Raw genomic sequence first — 23,163 nt, forward strand, 5'->3', positions numbered from 1 at the left:
TACAAAACTATTCCTACTTTCTCATTATTATATTTTAAATACATTAGTATGTAGCCAACATTGTCAAACACAAGTCACTCATATAGACAACTGATGGAGTTTGTCATGTGGATCGTTCAGTATGGAAATTTCTGCTGTTACCTTTCACAAGTAGGTATTTATAAAACAAGAATGTGATTTTGCATTATTACAAGATTACCCAGGCCAACACCCAGCACATGGAAATCTTTCAAAAATCCCATGTTCTGTTAGAGGGTTTCATCCACCCTTATCATCAGATTTTCAAAGCAAGAATAATGAGGACATTAAAAAGTAGATTGATGTAGCATTCTGTCTTCTTTGGTGTTGTGCAAGCACTTTAAATCATAAGGTAGATTTACACTGGTACACACTATGGCTTGCATTACGTCTTTTTGGGGGGGAGGCATGGGAGGAGGAAAAGGTAAGGGAAAAGCTATTAAACAGTAAATTGCTACCTAACGTGACAAAACTGTGATCTGTTTTCAGGAGAGCTTGGCCAGGCTACAGCGAGCATTTGCTCGGAAGTGGGAGTTTATTTTTATGCAAGCTGAAGCACAAGCAAAGTAAGTTCCTTTGAAGATGAGAGTTTTGTGTGTGTATGCGTGTGTGCTTTCAAAGGGAGTAGGGGATAAATAAGATATTGGAAACCTCTTATGTTTCAAATCACTAACACAGTTTCTTTTAAACGTCTTATAACATTGACAGAGTTGACAAGAAGAGAGACAAGATAGAAAGGAAAATTCTCGACAGCCAGGAACGAGCGTTTTGGGATGTACACCGGCCGGTGGTGAGTGCTGGTGGAGTTGCGCTGACTGGGAGTGGGACTGATGGTGAACATTAGTCTCTGCAGGGTGTTCAAGTAGTTTGGGAACAAGTAAAAGGGCTCTAAAGCATGAGTTGGGGCTGGCCTTCCTATTTGCAGTATCAACCATTTCTATCATTCTACTATTTAAGACTGCTTTTAGGTTTACACACAGTTTAGGGTTTTCAGCAAATAGATTTGTTGTGTCTAACTTCTTGAATCAGACAGTAACTTTTTTGGCTATTACAGTCTCAAATGTTTTGCAAGGTATGAGTCACACCACCAAAATTATCATCATATCTAAAACTGCTTTTAAATGAATCAGAATATGTTTTAATCTAATTATTTGCTTGCTAAGCCTTCCAAATTCACTGGTCATATTTTCAAACTTTCTTTAATATGCATAAAGGTTAGCTATTGTTAGCTTTGATCTGTGAAAGCTGTACAGTCTTAACAAGATTTGTCAGATTTCTCTGTCAAAGTCCATCTGAAATAAAATAAAAAAAAAATCCTACTGCTTCAGAGAGTAAAAACTTAGAGAGAAAATGCCAAATGTCACAACAATTCTGGTTGATCTTTGAGAAGTGAATAATCACACTTGTTTGCATTACTACTGCGTTATATCTGTTTTTCAAATGTAGCATTAAGCTACATAATACATTTTTATATAATCACCAGTGAAATAGAATACAGACTGTATCTTCCACAGACATTTTAATAAATAGGGAACTAGAGCTTACTCATTTTTATTCCTAGTTGTTAGATGACTTAAACTGTAACAACAGCTGGTGCTATGCTCCCAGGTAAGGTAAGGTTGATGAAGCCTGTAGAAGAAGTGGACGGGGTGAAAAAATTTCAAAGAAAAAATAATGAACTTCGACAAGTCAGCTTGCACTTGTGTAGAGTAGTATTGGAAGAGCAGTAGAAGCAGTGGATTTTTAGGTAGGATTTGAAACATGTAGAGAAAATCACTTGAAGTGAAAGATTCAATCTGTAGGCATTAGATACAAGAACATTATTGTCTAGTCACTGGCATTAAAGAACAAAGCCGGACAGAAAAAAAATCTGCCACCTGATGTTCATGGAGGCTGCCAAAGGAAGAGACACAGAATGCTTCTGTGCACGTAAGAAGTTTAAAGGTAGACAGCATTTGTATTAGTTGCAGAAATTGATTTAAGGGATTTGAATCTGGGAATGAGATGTTGTTTCCATGTTTGGAAGAAAAGATGAGTAGTTGAAGGTTTGAGTTAAGGTATAGGCAGACAAAAAGGAGAGATTTAAAGGCATCAGAGCAAGAGGTAATTGAATCTGATTAAGAGCTTTGACTGAACTGTGGATAAATCTGCCTAGTCTTTCTGAGATTTTTAACCTGGCTGTAGACATACCTAGAAAAAGTCAAAGATAAAAGACTGGCTGATAGTCAGCAATCTAGGCTCCTGACTTTGAGGGATATAAATAGAAGAATGGAAAGGAAAGCATTGGTTCTTTGGCTGAACAGGTCACTAATTACTGAAAAACTAGGTTTGAAAATGTTATTGTAACTTACTCTCTTAAAAATATCTATGGAAAATAAAATAAACTTTAAGATCTGGCAGCATGTTACTGCATATTATATCTTTTCAAATTATAATCTTTGAAAACTAACACAATTTCCTTACAAAATTAAGCATAGTGCCATAGTATTTGTCTTGACAAAAACAAACAAAACCCCCCCCCCCAAAAACTCATCTGTACATTCTTCATTGAACGCTCTTCCTTCATCCACAATTCTTCTTTTTTTGGGTTCTGCTTTCTTTTGAGATGACATTAGGTAGATTGAAAGTTTTAATTATTCTAGTTCAGATACCAATCATAGTAAAACTGTGCAAACACATCTTAGGGAGGACTGTATAAGCTCTCTGGAAATCCTGAGTAGCAGCCCTAGAATAAATTTGTCCCAGCTGAAACTAGGACTAAAGTTCACGCCATCATTTCTACACTACAGTTAGTACCTAACATAGTACCTAACAACTGTGGGACTAATGGCCTTCACACATACCAACATGTTCTTTTTTTTTTTTTTTTTTTTTTTTTTTGTAATAGCAGAGTAAATATATCTTAAGAGCTTTCCTTTACATCTTCCCAGAAAGAGCATTTCCCTAATTTTGAAACTTCTGTAAATAGCAGACTATGGAACTGATTGAATGAAAATTGATCAGGAGAATTAGGGTTTCAGTCAAAAAGCAGTAACAAAACAAGCTAAAGCAGGGAAGACAGCTCCTCCAAGGTGAAAAGAAATTAAGTCATTCTTCTTTGAAAAGTAATGTCAAATGTCTGGATTGAAGCCTTTGTAAAAGAACTCATAGATTTCCTGAATCTAGGCAGGCTCTGCTAAGGTCAAAAGTGACTATAAGACCAATCCACTGATGATATAAAATTTATAAATACTTCTGATTTCTAGATTTAGGGGTTTCATGACATTGTTGCGTGGTAGCAAAGTAAGGAAAAAGTAACGTTCTAATTTTTTTAAGGCCTTGTCACACATTCCACACCTTCATCTTTTCTCTCTATTAAAAATTTTACTGGATCCTGTTTCCATTGATCTCATTTTACCTGTTTGTATTTTAAAATTGTAATTTATGTGGTCTGAACATGATCCTCAGTATCTGAGCCAGAAGGTAATATTACCAGGTGTTCAGGGTCATGCAGTGGATACTTGTGGTTATTTGTTCTGGGCTTTCTTTTCTTTTTCCTTTCTTCATTTATTTTGCTTTTAATGACTTTTCCATCCTGTTCTTCAAGATCAGCCTCAAAGACTTGGCAAAGCACTGCATTTAACTTGGCCAAGGTGGAACAGTCCTTCTTTTCACACTTCATGTGCTACAGACCCTGAGCTTTTCTGGGCCAGTTACTTGTTCACTTGTTCAGCCACAGAACACTTCTCTCTGCTTTACCTTTTTCTTTTTTTTTTTCCATAAAGTTTTTAAACATCTATAGGAAACAAACATAAATCATACCATCCAACTTATCTGGTGATGTATCATGTCTTCTTTTGCACCTGTTTCACCATGTACCTTTACAAGGGAGTTACCCCTCCAACAATCAGGGAATGTGGCCAATACAGCTGTTGGCAGCCTCAAATAATCACACTTCTGCTAATAAAATAAATGTGTTGTACAATGTGTTATTTTCAGAATTGTGAAATAAAACTGATGAGGTGATGGAAAGATGCAGAAAAACGAGATGACCTGGTTTTTAGTAAGACTCAATTCTGGTAGCAATTGGGATAATAAGCTGAAGTAGTAAGTACAGTAAGTAACAAAACATAGATTTAACAGATTTCCTTATGCATCAGTGTTGCAAATACTGCATTTTTCACTAAGATCATATTAACACATCCTTAGTTAAAATTACTTAAACAAATTTTGAATCTGTACAATTTATATAATTTACGTACAGTAATATCTGGTTCTGAAAACTAGTCACTACAAACCTAAAACAACTTGTTGTAAATTAAGAATAATCAGAAATTGGATTGGTTTTCAAAAATAATTAAGCATGTCACTTCTGTCCAGTGATATACTCTTTAGCAGTGTTTCTAGTTTACTTTTAAGTGACTTAAGTCTCTGAAAATTACATTTCAACATCCCTTTCATATGAATTTTGTATATTATGTCTTTTCTGTGACACATAAACCACTGTAAGAAATATTTTCAAAAGTGATATGATGAAATCTCATTCTCTTAAAGTGAAAACTCAGTTTTGTACTAAATTTGATTGAGAATTTGAGCATCGGTGTCATGATTCAAGATGCTTCCATATGGATTAAATTTATGGCTTAGTTTATTATATTAAATTTCTTGAAAATCTGTATGTCTCTGTTCTTCTTCTGTCCCAAGAAAACCCTTTATTTGCAAAGCCACTGAAATTCCTTTTGTGCATGATATTATTCAGCGAAAAGATCTGAGCTGTAATTTGAGAAGACGGGTATAAAGAGGAAGCTCATGCAGCTTAAATCCCCACCCCCCCTATTTTTTTTTAAAGATACTGAAAAAAGATACTGAAATTTTAAGTGACCCTAAGTTTGCTGTTGAGTGTGACTTCCCATCTCTTACTTTTTAAAACAACTGGGTTTTACGATACTGCACATGTTAATTAAAGCTGGATCAAACTAATTGATCATCTCTTCTGTATCTGACGGTCTTTGAACCTCACTTTTCTTGTCTAAACAAGAGAACTTGACAACTTGTAGTTAAATTTTTATCCACTGATCACAATCCTATCCATACTTTGATTAATTCTAAACTGCAGAACAAGAGGGAACCTTCTGCCATTGTAATAGTAGCCAGTTATCTTCAAATAAATCCTTGACTAAAGCATGGACTGATTTTACTAATTGGTACAAATGGCAAGTTGTCCTTTACAAGAGACTGTCTATAGTAGGTTTAGATTATGTTTATGCCTGTATTTGCAGTTTATCAAGAATTCATTATTTCTGCATTAGTATATTTCCAGTGGATGACACAATCAAGTTTACTGCTCATTCATTTCACTGTAATAGATAAGTTTGTAACTGCATATCTCTGTTATTTAATAACTCAAAATGAAATTAACTAAAGAGGACATGTATTGAGCATTTAAATTCACTCTGTGCTTCCTGCATAGTTTTCTGTTAAAATCTTCAACAGGAGAGAACACTTAATCCTAACAAAGCTATTATTAATTATTACCAGAATGATCCTTTCCTTTGTAGGAATCACTCCAGTAAGGTTTGACATTGAATATTCTGAGGCCTGAAATACCATTTCAGTAAATGAATAAGAAAACATGAAAAGCTATATTTAGGTAATTAAAAGCCAACAGATTGTGTACATCATCAGCTGATATAGGCAAGTTTTAGCAGTTAAGCTGTGTAATACTAATTTGTTTCCATAATATTACTTGAGCATAGATCACTGTTTTCAAAGATAGTTCCAGCATCTTGTCAGATGTATCATGTTTTAAAAATATATTCAAATTAAGGAATTTGTGCCTGTTCAATGCAAGTCCACTTCCAAATTGCATTCACTTATTTTAGTGTCAGACTGAATTCATAATACTGTAATTATTTACCCAATTTGTGTTCCATAAGGATTGTATTTGGTAGCATAGCACAGGTGCTTTAAGATGAATGATGAAAAGGCTGAAGAAACTGTGAAAAATACTTCAGTAGAACAAGCAGGTTTTAATAATTTTTTCCTGATTACGTGCCAGCTTTGCAAGGCATTTGGGAATTAATTTGAAACATAACGGCTACAGAATTTACCTTGTGAACAATCTTGGGATTTGCTTTCTAATCATTAAATATAATTTATCAGTGTTAATTGGAAAGCATCACTGTACCTCCCCAATGAGTAACTTACAACAGAAAAGAGACTCCTTGTAAGAACTAGGAAAATTGTGATACGATTTTAGAGAAGTTTGCTCTGGAGTTGTAGGGAGTTGAAAGAACTTGGTAGTATCTGTATATGAAGTCATAATCAAGCTAATCTACTTACTACAATTTCTATAATGTTCCCATGGACTTTAATCTATGGGTACTGGATTTTTTTTTTTGGCAGTTATTTGAGGCTGATTGATGTAATAGTTATAAAGTAAGCTATCAGATAAATATCAGGAAAACAGTTCTTTGATTTTCTTTTAAAGGATTAAAGAAGAGTAACCATCCTTTGACAGGACCTTATGATAAAAGCTGTTTTTCTAAACTCTTTTAAAAGAGCTGACCAATGGCAGCTTGGCACAGGGGAAGTGTTTCTATAAGACTTTCCATTGCACCATTAAAGTCATTAACAGTTGAGCTCCTGCATAGCAAAGCCCTTTTACTCATTGACCCTGAAGTGCATAACGTAGAGTAAAATGAGGTAAAAGCAAAAAATATCAATCAAATTGTACCAAAACCTCAGCCCTGCCTTGTAAGCCTTCACAGGTTCCACACACTCCAGTAACTTGCATCTCTGGGAAATGAAAAATTGCTGCACTGCAGGAGAATATAGCCTGTGTTTTTCTCTGTGAGAAACACCCCTAGCCATTACTGACAACTTGCTCAATAAAGGATTTTAATGTCTCCTTTGATGCTAGATGTTCTCTAAGAAAAATAAACTTTCCCACATATCCACGGTCAAACTGGGGATTTCTCTGGCTATCCCCATTTATTTTCATTTATTTTTTTTTTTGCAGCTGAGCACCACTGGCATTTTTTTTCTTTGCCATGCTTCTTTTTTATAATGTTTCATCCTCTTATTCTTGTTTGATTTTCAACAATGCACAGTCCAGCTAGCTCCACAAGTAAATTGGAGTATTAAAATGACAGATAAAATTTAGCTCTGGTATTCTTCAATGTATTTATTATCTAATCATCTTTGTTTCCCTCATTTAGTGAGAAATATGAATAGTGACTGCTGTTTAGAAGACTCCTTTCCTAAAAAAGTAACAGAAATCATGACGGAAATAGCAGAATAGATAGTTGCAGACAGCAACACTAACATTTGAGACTTTGGATATTTCAAATTTTAAGCTTGCTATATTTGTGATAGTCTTCTGTTAAAAACAGTTCAAAAGACAGTTATCAACCTCTGTCTTGTCTTTACATTTGTGTATTTGACTTACTTGTTCTTTTATTTTTTTTTTTACTCTCTTTTTTCCAAGTGGAAACCGAGATACTTCATGTAAAATTGCATAAATCAGAAGCATTAAATTTGTTATTTTTTATTACATTTAACCAGTTAGTCCCTACTTGCAAAACAAATATAAAAATCTATTTCAAAATGAATTGACATTGAAACCCAGTGAAATTTTACGAGGGATATTAAAGCATTTACTGCTTTAATGTACCCTGAATTTATGGGCGTGTATGTTGAAATGGGATAATTATTTTAAATATCACCTATGCTTTTCTAGCTGAAGAGGCTGTGAGATTTAGTTTTCCTTAAATCAACACCTAGTTTATTTTTATGAGTTGAGAACACACACCACTGGCTGTCAGAGAGCAGAGGAAGCAACTACCAGTCTTGTCCTTCCATTCTGTTGTTGAGGAGATTGGAGGACAGAGTGATGAATTTCACACTGCCATGAACATTTCACTGGAGCGTTCCACAGTGTGGATTATTTGTATTTCATTCCCTGCTCTTCGTAAAAATCATAGCCTGTATCACAAAAACATGGGCTGAGAGGGACCTCTGGAGGTCCTTGATTTCAACCTCCTGCTCATAGCAGTGCTAAGTTGAATAAAATTGTCCAGTCCCTCATTTACACAAGTTTTGTGAATCACAAAGAATAGAGATGCAGCCTCTCTATAAGCAATTTTTTTCTGTTATGAAGAATATTTCCTTTGTAGCTAACAGCACTTTCTCTTACTGCCATTTCTGATTGTTGCTTCTCAGCCTTTTATGGTGCATGTATGGAACAAGTCCAGCTCTGCAAGCCCCCTTCAGGCATCAGAAGACTGCAGTTAGCTGTCCCCTTCTGAAAGATAAATAAGTCCAATTCCCCCAGCCTCTCTTTGTCTGTCATACGTTCAGCCTCCTAATCATCTTGGCATTCCTTCACTGGATTTTTCCATTTTGAATGTATATCTTGCATTGTCTGTGGGGCTCAAAACTGTTCTTGGGTTTCCAGATGTATTATCCTCAAGATGCTAAGCAAAAGAATTAATCACTTCCTTTGCCTGCTGGTTGTGCTGTTGCTAATTCAGCTGAATGTGTGGTTAACCTGTATGGCTGCAAGGGCACACTGCTGATTCATACTTAACTTCTACCTCAGCTTCGACAGAGCAGCTACACAGGCAGGCAGTGCCCACCCTATTGTAACACATGAGGTTATCCTTTCCCATATATGTGAGTTTATTTGTATCAGATACAGGGAAGCTTCTGGTTAAGAAGAGTTAAGTAGATTTACAGTTAAGTTGCCATACCCTTTAAGAAAAAAGACAATATTCCTTTTTTTTTTTTTTTTTTTTTGAGGATTTTGCACTTACTAGCATTACAGGTAGATCATACAGAGTTTCTTACATTTTTAAACTAAACATACCCTCAAGGGCTTTTGTTCAAATGTTGTCTGTAGTCAGATCCACATAAAGTCTTCCACTCCACTGGCTGTGTGTTGCAAAGCAAGGGAAGCTTCATCCTTCTGCTGTGTTTCTTAGTGGAATCCTACCATGCAGCTTCCTAGACAGTATCAACAGAAAGTAGTGTTGTCAGTAAGGGATTCATACTAATGTGATTGTTCAGTATCTGAAGTAGGGATAAATAAATTCTCCTATATGTATTCTGGGTTTTATTTTTTTTGTTTTTAAATATTTATCTGTTCAATTCAGCACTAAATTTATTGTCATTGGTCTGTTCAGCCAGGGGATAAGAAGATTGAGGAGGGATCTAACTAGTGTTTATAAAAATCTACAGGAAGGTGGGACGTAAATGGATGAGGCTAGGCTCTTCTTGGTGCTGTGTAGTGATAGGACAAAGAGCAGGGCCTAAAATTTGAACACAGGGAGTTCCATACAGGCATGCAAAAGAACTTGTTTACAGGAAGGGTGATGGAGCACTGGAATAGGTTGCCCAGAGAGGATGTGGAGTCTCCTTCTATGGAGATATTCAAGACCCATCTAGATGCCTACCTGTGCAAGCCATTGTGGGGAACCTGCTTTAGTAGGGACATTGGACCCAACGATGTCTTGAGGTCCTTTCCAACCTCTGTGATTCTGTGTAAATTAGCAGTGTCATTCTCATCAGAGAGAAGGCTGTGTTAACTGATGGATGAAAAGAAAATTAGGTTACTTTAAATATGTGTCAGTATTTCAGACATCTTATTTAATATCAGATAAGGGCCTAATTCTATCCTGGCTATAATCTTGCTGTATGACAATTTCAACAAGGTCACAAGAGCTTCCTTTGTGTTTGTGGCTGTGGGGGACTGTTTTCATTTAGTATATTAGTCCTGAAAGAAATAAGCGTTCTATTTACTTTTATATAAGAGGTTTCAAGTCTTCCAGGAAGTCTGTTTGAAAACTATTTATGGTATTAGTATGGAAATTATATACCATGCACTAAATGGGAGTCTTGCAGCCGAGCACTCTGACAGGCATCTCACTATTTGAACTATGGTAGTCCAGTTAAAAAAGCAACACAAAACACAGCTGGATGTAATTGTATCGAAAGACATACTTATTATGTTAATAGGGGCATGTGAATAAAAAGAAACAATGTCCAGCAAAGCAAGGGTTTTCCAGCAAAGACTCTGAATTATTTTGGCAAGATGTTCAAATGATGCAAGCTTTTATTTTTGTTTTAATTGAAAAGATGTTTGGTATTTATTCCTAAATATTGACAGATGAAGTGTGGCAGCACCACAGAAACAAGAAAACTTATATCAAGAATCACTTTAATAAATATTCCTTAATCGAGAATAAAGTACGAATTACAACCCGGATTCTTTTAGGTGCTTCTAGTGCTACAATTTGAATCATATTATGAGAACACTCTTGTAATAGTGGAGATATATGTGCTAAGCCCCTACTGTTACCCTAGCCTGTGACAGTACTGTGATAGTGCCCTTCACTGCCTTCCGCTGCTCAGTGAAGCTTCCTGAATTCCCTGCCTGTATCATTCTGCTTCTGCTCCTGCTGTGCCACAGCAACATAACATCACCCCAAAAGGTTGTAAACACCAGGTTTCAGTAAGATTTTACCAGATACTGTAGAAGTTGAGTATTGGATTGGGTCTCCTTCTAAACAGTGCAGGCATTGCCCTTCTTCCATTCCTAAAAGTTTCCCAGGATTTCCTGTCGTCATAGGTCTGCAAAACTTGTAAGTTACCTGCTCAAAGTGCTAGATCTGGTTAAGTCAATTCATTGCTAGTGGACTTGAAATCTTTCGAAACAAGATGCTTCAGCTGAGTTTTATGTTTTGTTTTGTTTTAAGACATGTTTTTAACAAACCATAACTGAAAACTAAAAAAAAACCTGTAACAGTTTGTACCTTATGTAAGTGTGCCTGCTATTCAAATTGCTGCTTTCAGGGGCTGAAATACTGTTAAAAGCTCATGTCTTCTCCATGGCCAGCTGCTGCCACAATCCTGAAGTAGATGTAATGTTTTCTTTTTAACTTTGTATCTCAATACACTGTCCTGTGAAATTGCTTTCAGCCTTTAAATTGACTGTCATGCAGAGTTTTGTACTTTTCAACCTATTGTTGCTTTTGAGATTTACAAGATATTCTGAGGCTTAGTACTTAGTAAGAATGAAAATTAACTTTTGTTGCTAAATAGAAGAAATGCTACTGTGGTGAAAAAAAATGTTTGTTATATTTTATTTCATTATTACATAATTAAAAGATGAAAATATCTTTGGGTAGAGCTTTATTTCCCCTAAATAATACCAACCCAACTACAACAGCATAGATACAACAGCGAGATGTGATTCTTGACAGTCTAATCATTGGTTAATCTAGCAGTGCTCACAGAGAACATTGTTAAATCACTGTCCTTCCCTACTCTAAAAAGCCACCAGGTGAGCTGTTTCAGTGACAATAACATTAGAAAACAGTGTAGAAGAATTTATTGCCAACAGATCTGCAGAGAAGAGCAGCACTGCAGACAGCGTATTGATTGCTGTAGGAAAAAGAAAAAAAAACCCTAACATTTCAAATGTACCCTGCAATGGACTTATACAATCCCTCTTATGTAACATTGTACATGTACATGTACATGTAACTAAATTTTATGGATGTTATATTTTCATGGAAAAAAATGTCTCAATAAATGGGTTATTAATGTTCTGTAGCGATCCAAAGGAATTAGAACGCATTTGCACACAAATTCTGCAATAAAGTGGTTTTCTTGGTACATTACACAGATCCAGTCTTGATATTATCCCAGTGCCTATGTATATTCTTAGTAATGAGGAACTGTTTATTCTGGAAATATAATATGAATAAAATACGTATCATTGTAATACTTTACAGTTTAAAAAGTGCAATTTTTTTAGAATACAGCATTTAAAATCAGGCTGTTATTTGAAATAGGTTTCTGGAGATAAAGTACCATTGTCCTGTTTAAAGAAATATTTCCTGGCTCTGTCAATATAAGAAAGAATTAAAAGTTTTTTTCTGTGAAAATTTACACCAGCAGGTATCAAGCATTTTGCAGAATGATGAGGAGACATGTAGGTTGCTCTGAAAGTAATGTCTCTTATTTATTTCCATAGAAACTACAACCAATAAAAAGAGCACAATGACAATAATGGTATAGAGCAAATTCTCAGCTACGAAACAGTATTTTTCTATGTAGTCACCACCATTAGCTATGCATTTTCACCAGCATTGAACAAGAGCTTGCATGCCAATGGAGGTGACCCACCACCACTGTTGCCACTGCTAAAACGCACCACCCGCTGTGCTCACATCCACTGTTTGATCTCCCTAAATGTTCAGCATGCATCAATGAAGGTCATTGAGTGCCATTTTTTTCTGTATGAAGGAATTCAGTGACACACCGTTGCTTTATACATACACATCAGATGACATTTTGACAGACTGCCTTTCTGCTGCTGTTTGTCGCATGGCAACAACATGTAACAGAATGTTGGTGGGAAGGTTCAACTTGGATTGTCATATCATCAGCACCCACCTCTGATATCATGAGCCAACGTAATAAAACAGGAGGCATTACTTTTGGAGCAGTCCTGATAGTTTTGCCACTAGTGTGATAATAATTCCACTTTGTCTGGCAAGTAAATTCCAAATTCCACTAAAACTAAAACAAGCCAGCCTACTTTCACTAAGAATGTACTCTCACTAGAGAGTAGATTTTTTACTTCCCAGTCTCAGTGGGATATCTAATCCTTTTAAAATCAATAGGTAAAACTCACCTGAGAGGATAACAATTATTAGTTGCTTCCAGAAATGAATAATGAACAGACTTCTACAGGAAGTTATTACTTAAAGAAAAATATGAAAGTTGAATTAAAAGAAACTAGTGTTTTCCTTTCTTTTTCTTTGAATAGCCTGGATGTGTAAACACTACTGAAGTGGATATAAAAAAGTCTTCAAGAATGAGAAATCCACATAAAACAAGAAAGGTAAGTACTGCTATTATATAAGAAGCAGGAGATGGAGGTAATTTATTGCATGAAGTTCCATAGTTTATTAAAATATTCTTTTCTTACTGCTGCAAGGAATGAGTACATGAACATATTTTGTTACTTAATAAGCTCTTAAATTAATTACTATTTACAAATTTTCTAATACTAAGTAAATGCCATCACATAAGAAAGTGTTTGGAGGAATACCCAGAGACTATGGAAATACAAATCATTTTTGTATATGTTACTCATGTTGTTCAGTAGTTTGAATAAATGAAAATGTTTATGTCATTAGTTAAGGAAAAATAAATGAAAAATGCAGTGTAAACTATAACAGTAGTGCTTCTTGTGCTGACCTTAATGAAAAGGTTGCCTCTACTTTGCAGTTATGCAGTTATGCTTCAAACGGATCTACAGAAATTGGACAAAATAAGCTTCAACTACACTAGGATCCCAATACGATCTGTTTTAAGTTCTCTAGGGACATACAGGTGGAATTAAACATTTTCTGTCAAATCCTCTTTATCATAATGTAGACTGAGTACAACTTTAAAGTGTGCCTTTTGGGGTACATTTTAATGTCTTCAAAAGGAAACTATATTTTGATTGTTTTCCCACTGACCAGTTCTACTTTTTCTAATAGCTGTCTTTCAGTGTCGTCGCCATGTTTGCTGTGCCATTAATGTAGAGACAAAATACAAGTTGATGCTATGTTTGATAGCTTTAGGAAATTGTGGGTTTTTTGGTACAATTTACTGATATATAGAAACAAAATTTTATGTAAGCATGCAGCTTATTTACAGTTTCTTTAGTAGCTGGTGATCTGGGATAAAGCCTTGAGCACTTTATCCCAGTTATGTACTGTGGGTTTATGTAGAAAACGTTGTTTGAAAGCAACTGTCATTGTTCCATATTTTTTGCATAGTCTGTCTATGGCTTACAAAATGACATCCGAAGTCACAGCCCTACTCACACACCAGTACCAGAGACTAAGCCTCCCACAGAAGATGAACTACACCAAGAGGTTTGAAAAATAACTACAACCATTTACTTTCAAATGAAATTTTTTGGAAAGTAGGTAGTTAACCAAAAATTGTCCTACCTGGGAAATATATTCAGAACAGATCTGTGAATTGCTTAGTAGACCTTTTCCTTTCACCATATATACAGACTTAAGTATGTAATTTCTGTTAAAATTAATGAGACAAAACATGATATTTTTTGTATCTCATATTAAACAGTTGAAGGCAGTTAGAAACAGAACAGCTGGTGGGTTTTTTGCATAGCTAAACCCATTAGCTCCTTTAGTAGTAGACTGCTCAATCACTCTTCCTTTCACTGCTTTGATTTGAGCTATGGGGGCACGCTAACCTCTCATTGTGTGCATATATGGGTTCACACATTTATCTATTGTTAATGTTTTGTTAATCTTTCCTGAGGCATTAGAACTGGGAGAAGGTAAATGTCTGAAGAGTTGGTAGCTTTCTTCAAAAATCTAAAAAAGGCTAATTGGATTTCTTTTGATGAACCTGTAGGGAAAATGTTACACTGGGTCCTTTTTTATTTTTTTGCCTCTGTATAATCTTTCTCTCTGACGGAAAATTCCATTTATTTTAGAACTACACTGATGAAGTGTTGTTTTATTTCAGATATACTTCTTTTCTGTGCCCCAGGGTAAATTACAGCCCTAATAAAAAAGTTATGGAAATAGAGTCAGGCAATGAATTACTCATAACACTCTGCTTTCCTTTCTTGCAGATTAAGCACTGGCAAATGCAATTAGACAGACATCGATTAAAAATGTCAAAAGTTGCAGAGAGGTAAGTATATTGTCACATCTTCTGTTTTTTCAATTAGACTGATAACTATTGGGAAAATGTCAGTGTGAAATAGCTTGAAAGAAGGAGAGAAAGAGAACTCACGTCACAGAAATAGCTGAAGAGAGTTTAAATGTGAAGTATGAAGTTTTTTTTCTGATAAAAGATGGCCCAGATATTCCTGATAAATTCAAGTCACTGTAGTGGCCTCTGACCAAGTGTTCTCAAGTTTCCCCTTGCATTGACAGGGAGGCTGACTAGAAATAGGTCTGGAGTTATTGTTCTGATATTTCAAAAGGGTAATCACTGACAAAGCAAGGGATCTGATTGATAGTGCTGGCTGGGTGATGAGCTCTCAGCTTGAGCAAAGTGGGTCTGAGCTTACATCCAACAAGAGCACATAACACTAGCAGGAATCTGTCTCCAATTTGGAACAAAATATGCAAGTAAGGGACTAGAAACCAAACCATTCAAAAAGGCTCTTTAGAAAGTTCACCTTCAGTTTAGGTAAAGGAAATGTCTGCTTTATCTTATGGATCATGAAGTATATGGATAAAGTGAAAACTGCAGAAAGATTAAGCTGCATAAGATCAACTGAAGGAAATAAAACCAAACACATCTTCATCCTCTCATATAGGTGCGTCCACGTGTTTGCTTATATATTCATATTTATGCATTCATATGCATTGTGTTCTGCTTACTGAACAGTAAAAATTGATTACAGGCTAAATACACTGTAAGCAGTAAACAAAAACAAAGAATATTTTTCCTCATTTTCAATGATTTTCAATAATTATTAAGCAAAAAGAAAGCGGGAATTAGAACATGGGAGACAAAGTAACAGAACACAACATAAAGAAGCTTTTAGTGTGCTCAGGGGAGTCAGAGCAATTCATGAACACTGAAGATTTTTGAAAAAAAAAAGGCTTTGTGGTTTTTTTGGGATATTTTTGGACATATTAGGAAAGTTTGTAATTTATTTTATTTCAGCTCTTGAAAAGAAAGACTCGAAGCACCCTCTTTCTTCAAGGATCCACAGGTTCAGTGTTAATGGAATCATTAATTATTTTAAAGCAGAGCAAACCTATTTTGGCTTGAGCTTGTAGGTTGTTTCAGAATGCATATGTACCTGGTTACAATGGTTTGGTTGAGGCACAGTAACTTCTTGACTGGATATCAGGATAAGGTTTTCTCCCCTCCTCACATGACAATGTTTGATGCTCTTGTTTTTCTAGTCTATTAGCTTATACAGAGCAGTATTTGGAATATGATCCTTTTCTTGTGCCCCCTGATCCCTCAAACCCTTGGATATCTGATGACACCACTTTCTGGGAACTGGAGGCAAGGTATATATTTTTCTTTTGTCTTTTGGGTGAAGGGTGCAAAACCGGCTTCTCTTGACATATGAAAGTTTCAGACAGAAAGAGGTATTGAAGGAAAGTACTGAAGCAAAAGTAAATGCAATATCCTTTTGGTCTTTCTAGCTTTAGTTTCTTAACATGTGAAGAGCTATGGATTAATAAATCTGTGTAAAGTTACAGTAACCAGTCTATAGGGTTCTAGTGTGGGGAAAAAAAACCATGACTTTCTGAAATCTGGTAACATTTCCTAGTTGGAAGTCCTTATTCTTCTGCAAAAGTGAATGTATTTCATCTTCATCCTGTCTGAGCGCTGACAGCCTGGTTACTCATTGCTGAACTTTGCACTGATGTGAGCGATCTGGAAAGTGAGAAAATTCTGGCTGAGCTCTACGACTTTATCTACTATATTCCGTACAAGGAGCACTAAAACACTGAAGTATTGCTGACTGTGGGTTTTATTGCTTCCTCTCCTGTAGCAAAGAGCCAGGACAGCAGAGGGTGAAGCGATGGGGATTTGGCATGGATGAAGCTTTGAAAGACCCTGTGGGAAGAGAGCAATTTCTCAAGTTCCTGGAGTCAGAATTCAGTTCAGAAAATTTAAGGTGAAAGACGTTATGTTTTAGTAGCTCCCAAGATACTTCTTATTTTCTTGTTAATATTTTTTTTGGATGATGTATTCTTTCTTTATTTCAATCCCATCAAAAGTTATCTTGTATCTTATGTTTTGGAGTCAATTCATGTAGATTGCTGCCAGCTTTTATATATAGCTGAGAGAAAAACTAATATAGTTAGCAGAGATTCACATGAAATAGTTTCCCATGCATATTCAATTTTTGGTCCAAATACCCACATAAAAGACTTTCTCTCAGCTCATACAATTATACAGCATTAAAACACTGACCTACTCAAAACCTATTCAGTAGCTTTTATTATGTTTGGTTTCATGAAAACAAGTAAAGTTTTAAAGAAAATTTGTTAAAAAATAGATGAAGTATTTAGAAATAAAAGTTAAAACTTTCACTGTTGGTCCCATTTATGTGGATTCTTGGTCTTTTGAAAAGCTCCACGAAGATTATATGGCTCAGACACAACAGAAGTAGTGTGATGTTCACTTCTCAAATTCCTTACTAATCGCAAAATGCAAGTGTGATTTTAGTGTATGAATCTTAAATCACATATGTATATAAACAGTATTATTTCAGAGAGATTATTCAAAGTACTATTCCAAATATTTCCAGAGAAATATTCTTTGACTTAAAGAAATAATATTCCATCCATTGGCTTACAGCATATTTGGTGTTGCTGTTCTGAGGAAGTCTTATGGTAAGAATTACTCCAGAGGAACCAATAACAGCATTTCGACTAATGAATCAGACTGTATATAGTACATAAGCATGTATGCCACGGTTTTCTCTATATTCCATCTTGTCAAATGTCATCTGTACCACTTCTCATTCACCAATAGCATAAGGAACATAAAATCCTATTTGCTTACATTACAAAATTTAGAAAATTCCTGAACCTCTTTTTTTTGTGTGTGCCTGTACTTACTCCGAAGTGGTGCAGTATAACCTTTCATAGTAGAGTTACCTTTATGTAGCATTTTACAAGAGGCATTTAGCACTTTGTGGTGTTGGTTCCTTAATTGCTCAGTAATTGCACAGACCTGCTTATTGTTAATTTAGGATTGTCTGCAGAATAACTAGAGATGGATTTCTCCAAGTTGCTGACCATGTTCATACACTGAACTTTGCATCACAAATTTATATTACGTACTCTATACCTTATGTTTCCCAAATGACTTTTTTTGACTTTACCTCCCTGGAAATATAGCTCGAACATGGAAATATAGCCCGATTTTTATGCCAATAAGTTCATTAGTGACATATAAAGATTTTTTGTTAATTAACAAATCCAATGGTGAAGTCAGCATGATACCAAAAGAGGAAAAAAAATCTTTTTTTCACTCACAAAACATCCTGGCAATTCCTTACACAGAGCAGCTGTTCAAACATAAACCTATCCAGCCTAGTATGTACTGCAGTTTCAGTGCGTTTCTGTGATTCATTTGTCTCTCTGCCAACTACAGTGTTACCCACATAATCCCCAGCTCTTTTCACTAATCCTATTTACAACACTAACCACAGGCAAACTGCAAGTGACTGATCCAGAAAAATACACCAGAGAAATTTGTTCAGAGCTGGTTCCTTGGCATGCCATCTTCTCTTCTATCTCTCTAGATTTTTACATTGGTATTATAAAATATATAACAGCAGCAGTGAATATGAGCTTAAAGGCTGTCATTGGGAAGAATCAGGCAGGGGATCAAATTCTTACTTTAAAGGGGCTTTCTGTGATGATTAACTGAAAACTGTCTCACAGGCTCAGAATTACAGTTATGTATTCTCAAACTGGGGAAATCAATCCACAGTTAAGCTCAAACAGTAAAATCAGGTTACAGTGCCTGAATTTGTAAGGCTTTTGTGTATAAGAGTCAAAATATTACAGGTCACACTAACAGAAATTATAAGCATTTGGGGCATGGTGGTTTCGAGCATTATTGTTAGAGAAACCTTAAATTTAAAAGACTGTGTGTTTGTTTGCTCAGCTATTAACCTCACCACAGCAATTTTTTTTCTTATTTTTGGATTTAGCAGCCACCTTGAACAAAACATTTATTTCCATTCACATCCTCCTACTGCAACAGTGTGAATTCAAGTCAGTAGCTAGCTCTTGTCCTTTACCATTGATGATAGGATAATTTTTACAATAAGTGCCATTAAACCTGAGGGAGGTAAGACAGCTGGATTCAAGCTACCCAATACAGTACAAAAGATATTCAGACACTACACAGAGATTCAGTATTAATTTATTAATTGATTAGAATTCTTATACCTCACTTAAAAAAAAAGAAAAAATAGCTTGAAATGTGAATCCATTGTTAAGTCTACCAGATACACCATTTGTATTCAAGTGTGATCGTCCAAGTAGTTAAATGTCCCAGTATTACTCTTCCATTAACTTGAACTGAGAGTGCCTAAACTGGCTGAGAATCTGAGTCTTAGAGAATATAGACTGTGTTTTAAGAAAAGGAACAGTGATAAAGAAACTTGAGTCATGAGTTAAAACTAAGAACTGTGCAATCATGAGGAATGCAATCAGAGGTCACTTTTTTTTCTGTCTCTCTCTGTTGTTTTTTTTTCTTTGCCCATAAATTGGAATTAATAGTATTTCCCTCTCCAGGGGTGTTGTAAAAGGTAGCAAAGGAATGCTACCTATCCTCCTTCTGAGGGAGAGAACTGAGACATCCAGTAAAACTCTAAGTCATCTCATGAATCTAGCTCTGCTTGATCATTTAGCAAAGAGCTCTTGAAAAAGTCTGATAAGGTTTATCAGCATGGCATTTTAATTGAAATGTGACTGCAGTTTACTAATAGCCAGAGTGGATTCTGCATTCACCTAACGTATCTATGAGTTGTAATCTCTCAATACAAGATCAAAACAAGATTAATACAAGATCAATACAGTTCAATACAAAAGAGCAAACAGTTGAAGTAACATACTGTTTGGATAATTTATAAAAATTCCCACTGACTATTACCAACATGGTGACCAATATTCAGAATTCACGAGACTTAAGTTTTGGCATGATCCAGTGCTGCCGAGTTCAATTGCAAGACTATTCAAGCATGGGAAAGGGGATTTTCAAAGATTTCACCTTGTGAAATGAATCTTACTGAAATGTGGCACCTGGAAATGGAATTTCTTCATCTCTGTAGAAAATTTCCATTCCTCTCCATACCCTTCTTTTGTCTTCGTGCTGCAGAATTCTTTGCAAAAATAACATTCATATGTGAACTGTATGTTTCCTCCTATGTGGCTGTTTTGTAGGAATTGCCAATGATTGAAAGATATAAATGGTTTCAGCACTGCCAGTCTGAAAGCCTGTCATAGTCTATTGTGCAGTATTGCAGTAGGGGTGATCTCCAAAGTTGCAAAAGCCTCACAGGTTAATGAATGGAGGGCAGTGACAGACCATGGTCCGTGATACACAGAAGCAAAAGCCACTGGACCTGTTGCCCTTTCCTTTGACCGTGATTTATTATCTTTCATAATGAATGAACAAGTTAAGGAAAAGAGGCATTGAGTTCTGTCTGTTCAGAGAAAGGAGAGGGACTGAGTAGTTAGTGAAGTTAAGGTGTTTTCTCCTGATGAAGTTGATGTGCCCACACCTCTGCAAGCTGAGATTGTATGAGATTTTTATCATGGACTCATAAATTGCTGTAAAAATGTTCTATACTGGAAATAGATGCTGTGATTATGTCCTACAACATAAATGAATTAAAAAGTACTACCAAAATGTGTAATTTTCCCCACGAATTGTTTCAGTCATAGTGCTTAATTTTATGTTTTATTTACTCCAGTGGTACTGGTAATTTTTTTAATTACAGCATGACAGCACTTTTACTAGAGCACTAGAAGGAGAATGGTGCAAGAGGCAAAGTTCTTTTTCTTAATCCAGTTTCACTTTCCTCTTTTGTTGCTCTTTGTTATTGATGACCACCAGGGAAGTTATAAATGTAGGACTAACAATTAACTGTACTTGATAGTGTAGCAAATCTGAACAGAAGCATTGGTAATGACACTTTGTTTGAGGCACTGGTATTGTTTATTCCTCATACCACTGATTATGAGACCTTGTTCTGAGTGCTAACATGGCCAAAATGTAATCTTTGAGGCTGAAATTGCCTGCACTTTACTTCTGTTTCAGACAGAAGTGTAAACTCCAAGTCCCCAAAATATTGTCATTTCTGCAGATCAGAAGACACTAGTTGCCAGATTTAATTCTCTCTCATGTTTTTGAAGAACTCTTGCACTACTATATCTTGAAGTTTGAAGTTGTATTTGGCAAGAAGGTGGTTTCTAGGAGTCAAAGAGTAATCTTTCATGCCCCTAGAAAAAATGCTAGCAGTTTTTCTCTATGCAATTTGTTAAGGTCTTGTTATAAGTGCTGGGGTCTGTCTCCGACCTGTTGTGACACATATATTGGCTGCAAAGCCCACGGAAAACCCACCGTACTTTCTGAGTGTTGCTTAATTCTCACACATTTGAGAATCACTGCAGCTTTTTTCCTCACTCTGTGTCTCTATGTTCCTATGTGCTAAATATAACTGATTAGCTTAATCTGGGATCTGCTGTTGGCTGCCTCAGACATTTAGGTCAGTTAATGGGACAGAAGCTGTGATGCAGCTGTGCTATTTACTTGGCATGGCCACCCACACTTTGAAAGTAGTCCAACTGGAGGACATAAGCCCCAGATGTCTTTCAACATGTGTCCTATCATGTCATGTGGCTGGAGGTACAACTCTCATATGCTGTACAGTCTCACTCAGCCATACATCTGGCTTGTGACCCAGCATGAGACATCCCAGATGCTGGGATGAACAAAGCAGCAAGGTTTATACCCAGGACCTCAGACTGTCTATTCAAATGGTACTGAGCATCATCTAGAGAGGGTCTCTATGGCTGAAGCAAACCTACATCAACAAGATTTTCAAGTTTCATTCAAGGAAAGAAGCTAAGCTCTACTTCCTTCTGTGAAGTGTAGCACCTAGTCTGTGCATAGATTTATCCAGAAAATGCAGTTGGGATCCCCTCTCTCCTCTCTTCCCCTTTTGTATATTTACTGTTGCAGACATAACCATTTGCTACTGGAGTTTTCCCTTGCTCAGGTCGCAGCCTGTGAGGCAGAGCTATAAAAGTGGACAGACGCATGTTTTGATTTGCGGCCTGTGCTGAGATCTTGCAGAATCCATTTCCACTTCCTTCAATAATCTGTGCTTTTGGTAGCCATGTGATATTCAGAAATGTTATTTTAGAAAATGCAAGAGGTAGCAGCCTCATTTTTGGCCTTTCCTAATTTTGCATATTTGACTTTAACTCTTATGTGGGAGGAGGGTAAGCATTTTTTTTCTTAAATGTAGATAAAGAAATTGAAAAGTAGATTAAAATAGTGAACTGGGTTTTGACTGTGAGTAAGCTTCTTAGACATAGCATGCTGCAGAAATCAGCATTTTCTTCATGCTTTTAAAGTGTTTTCTATATTTAGAGCCTCACATTTCCAACAGAGCTTTTAAATGCTAATGCTAGAAGGGTAGAATAAAATTAATTGATTGAAAATCTGTGTTCAGCCTCTAAGGATGTATCTATACAACCTTGCTATTCCATATTGGAAGCTTCTTGTTTACTCAAAGAAGTCCAATTTATCTCCCATCTATTTTCCCATAATTGAGTATAACCCAGTGTATGGAAACAGTTTACTTGAAAAAGAAAATAGCATCCTAAGGCATGCTTGTAGTGACTTCCAGAAACATTGGCAGTCATATAAAGGAACAAACAAGAATGTGACAGCTTTGAGCTAGATACTCAGGATGTCTGCGGGGTGACAGAAAATGTGTGTTTACAAAGAACATCCTTCTCTTTCATTTTTCTATTCCTTACCTGACTTTGATACACATGAGTAATCAGTCAGTCCCAGAAGATGCGTTTAAAGGGGTTGGCACTGCAGGATATGCACTTTTAAATGCAAATATTAAAAGTAGCTTAAGGAAACCAAAGTAGGTTGCCCAAATTTTACAGAGCGAACTGAGAGTTTCTGAGCTGTGCAGTTTTTAAACTTGAGTTATGTGGCCTTCATACGTACTGCATTGCTGTCAGATTCCCAGAATATATCTGTGGGCTTTGTGCAGAACTGTGTTCAGTTCACACTGCAGATCATAGAAATAAGTGGTGCTACTCAGAATATTTGAAACTAAAGTTTTTTTGTGTTGGCACAGACTCTGTGACCTTGGAGAAAACTCTGTACATTATTAATGTATTTGTGAAACTGGGACAATATTACTTCTTTATCTCTTGGAGAATTTTAAGGGATCAACAGACTGAAAGGCTGTGCATAAATACTATGGCAACTGGAATGTGTAGAAGTACCTAAAATAGTCAGCTTGGTACTGTGACACTGACTGGCTTGGAAGCTATGAGCAGAGGCTCCTTCCATCTGTGCTACAAAGCAGTT

At 36.0% G+C, this 23,163-nt stretch overlaps 1 protein-coding gene across 30 annotated transcripts in view; it reads left to right on the plus strand.

The window, feature by feature from the left end:
- The window catches only part of RGS7 (regulator of G protein signaling 7), a 258,096-nt gene that overhangs the window by 202,984 nt on the left and 31,949 nt on the right, over positions 1 to 23,163 (plus strand). For all 30 annotated transcript variants that reach the window (XR_005858068.1, XM_046938436.1, XM_046938438.1 and 27 more), the window contains 7 exons: positions 508 to 584; positions 727 to 808; positions 12,836 to 12,910; positions 13,839 to 13,937; positions 14,672 to 14,733; positions 15,966 to 16,076; positions 16,568 to 16,693. Coding sequence is in view for 29 of the 30 variants with exons in the window: in XM_046938436.1 (XP_046794392.1) it covers positions 508 to 584; positions 727 to 808; positions 12,836 to 12,910; positions 13,839 to 13,937; positions 14,672 to 14,733; positions 15,966 to 16,076; positions 16,568 to 16,693 (632 nt within the window). In the remaining variant the exon portion in view is untranslated. The remainder of the gene's footprint in view (positions 1 to 507; positions 585 to 726; positions 809 to 12,835; positions 12,911 to 13,838; positions 13,938 to 14,671; positions 14,734 to 15,965; positions 16,077 to 16,567; positions 16,694 to 23,163) is intronic.

This window comes from Gallus gallus, chromosome 3 (assembly GCF_016699485.2).
Source record: "Gallus gallus isolate bGalGal1 chromosome 3, bGalGal1.mat.broiler.GRCg7b, whole genome shotgun sequence".
In the NCBI taxonomy this organism is placed as follows: Eukaryota; Metazoa; Chordata; class Aves; order Galliformes; family Phasianidae; genus Gallus; species Gallus gallus.